General features: G+C 62.3%; 1 protein-coding gene across 1 annotated transcript in view; it reads right to left on the bottom strand.

Moving 5' to 3' along the window:
- Window positions 1–1,874, bottom strand: part of RNF123 (ring finger protein 123) — a 27,258-nt gene that overhangs the window by 13,717 nt on the left and 11,667 nt on the right. Inside the window, exons 17-19 of the mRNA XM_023520566.1 lie at window positions 1,197–1,345; window positions 751–949; window positions 241–398 (exon numbers count right to left, since the gene is read on the bottom strand). Of these exons, the coding sequence (XP_023376334.1) occupies window positions 241–398; window positions 751–949; window positions 1,197–1,345 (506 nt within the window). The remainder of the gene's footprint in view (window positions 1–240; window positions 399–750; window positions 950–1,196; window positions 1,346–1,874) is intronic.

Raw genomic sequence — 1,874 nt, 5'->3', positions numbered from 1 at the left:
AAGTTTTTCCAGACCCAGTCCAGACCTCAGCCCTGCCAAACTCTCAACCTTAGGCCAAAACGGCCCCCTCCCCTCAAAGTCAAGCAGGTCAGGCCTAAGCACTGACAAGGAACCGGTGTCACTGTGGCACACGCGCACGTGCCCAGTCATGCCCAGGCAACCCGTAGAGCCAGGTGCGTTTGTGGGTGCACACAACACAGCACCCAAACAGGCAGAACCACACGACATGCGCCTGGTTCAGCGGCTTGAGACCTTGCCCAGCTGCTGGTGAACGCTGAGGTTGTACATCATCACCGCACCGTCGAGGACTTCCAGCAGCGAGTTCTCGGTGAGGGGCTGCTCGGGCTCCTCAGGGGGCCGCCCCAGCAGCAGGCCCTCGTTCCAGTGGCTGCCCTCAACTAGGGAGTGAGGGAAGGTTAAGGTCAAGGTCAGAGACCAGTCTAGTTCTCTCCTCCGCCTGCTGAGCCAGGATGGGCCTCACAGCAGGAGGAAGAAGCCCTTTCCCCTGGGCCCCCCCCAGAGACCTGCAGGGAGAACACGGGGGGGGGGGGGGGCAGTCAACTTCCTGCAGCTCCAGGACCTATTTCTGTGGAATCAATTTCCTGCCCTCAGAGTGCATTTCCCATGCCCTTGAGAGACTGCCAGGCTACAGGACAAGGAGAGAGTGGAGGCATGTCCTGGCTCTGCCCAGGGCGGGGAGTTGTACTCAACAGAAACTTCGACACCGCGTCGGCCCTGCCCGACACCTACTGTCCTCTCGGGTCCGCTGCTCCGCGCTCAGCGTGCGCACTTTCACTTTCTCCGAGGTGCTCAGAGGCCGCCGCGGGGTCATCAGGCTCACAGCTGCTGTGCTGAGGAAGCGGTTGGCTCGGCCCAGGGTTGGAGAGCTGAGCCAGCCGGGCCGGGGCAGGGGCAGCGCACCCCCAATGGCCAGGGCCTGCGTGGGGCGCTGTGGTGGAGAGAGGAGGCCAGACGCCACTCAGCTCCCCAGGACTCGGGCCCACTCAGGGCTCCCTTGATTCATGGGGCTGGGGAATGGGAAGGGAAGCTTTGTGCCTCCACCCACAATAAGGGCACCTGCCTGGTGGGCAGCTCCTTGCCTGCATGGAGGGGGAGATGGCCCTGGGTGACACCCCTGCCCGTTTGAGAGAGGGACAGCCTAACATGAAGCCCCCAGCCTGCCCCTACCGCGGCACCTGGGCCGCAGCCGGGGCTGGCTCCTCATCTTCGTCCAGGTCATCCATGGTGGTCGCCTGGAGTTCCAGTGGGTCGATCAGGATGTTGGTCTTGGAGGCGAGGTCGTCTGGAAAGCATGGCAGAAGGTCTCGCAGGGCCCCATTTACCACTGCGCCCGCACCTCGCCCCTCTGCTTATTCCAACAGCCTTCGCTGTGCATCCCAGGGCCCTGTGTCGTGCAGAGATCTGGCAGCAAGAGGCAACCCCATCACACTCCCCTTGTCACTCCGTCTTTGTGTCCCAGGACCTCCCGCTCTCCTGCCCTCTCCCCACCCACTTCTCGGGCTGCTCCATCACTTCCTTCCTCGTCCTGCCCTATAAACAAAAGGAGACCCAAAGCTGCTGAGGCTCTGCTGGCCTCACTGTGCACTCTCCCCAGGGGTTCCATCTCTACGCTGACAGCTGACCCCACCATCTCTGTCTCTAGACCAGGCCACGGTCCTGGTTGTGTCCCTGGGCACCTCAAACAGACTTGTCATCCCAGCCTCCTCCTGCAGCCCCTCTCCCTGATGGTGCCCCATCTTCTCAGCCTCTGGAGAGAAGCCTGGGGTCATCGCTGACTCCTCCCCTTCACCCTTGACCTCTCCCTACCTCTCATGTTGCCTGGACAACTGGCTACCCTCTTTCTTGGCTCTCAC

The sequence above is a fragment of the Pteropus vampyrus genome, unplaced genomic scaffold (genome assembly GCF_000151845.1).
Source record: "Pteropus vampyrus isolate Shadow unplaced genomic scaffold, Pvam_2.0 Scaffold271, whole genome shotgun sequence".
In the NCBI taxonomy this organism is placed as follows: Eukaryota; Metazoa; Chordata; class Mammalia; order Chiroptera; family Pteropodidae; genus Pteropus; species Pteropus vampyrus.
The sequence above is the reverse complement of the archived record's forward strand: the minus strand, read 5'-3'. Positions and strand labels throughout refer to the sequence as shown.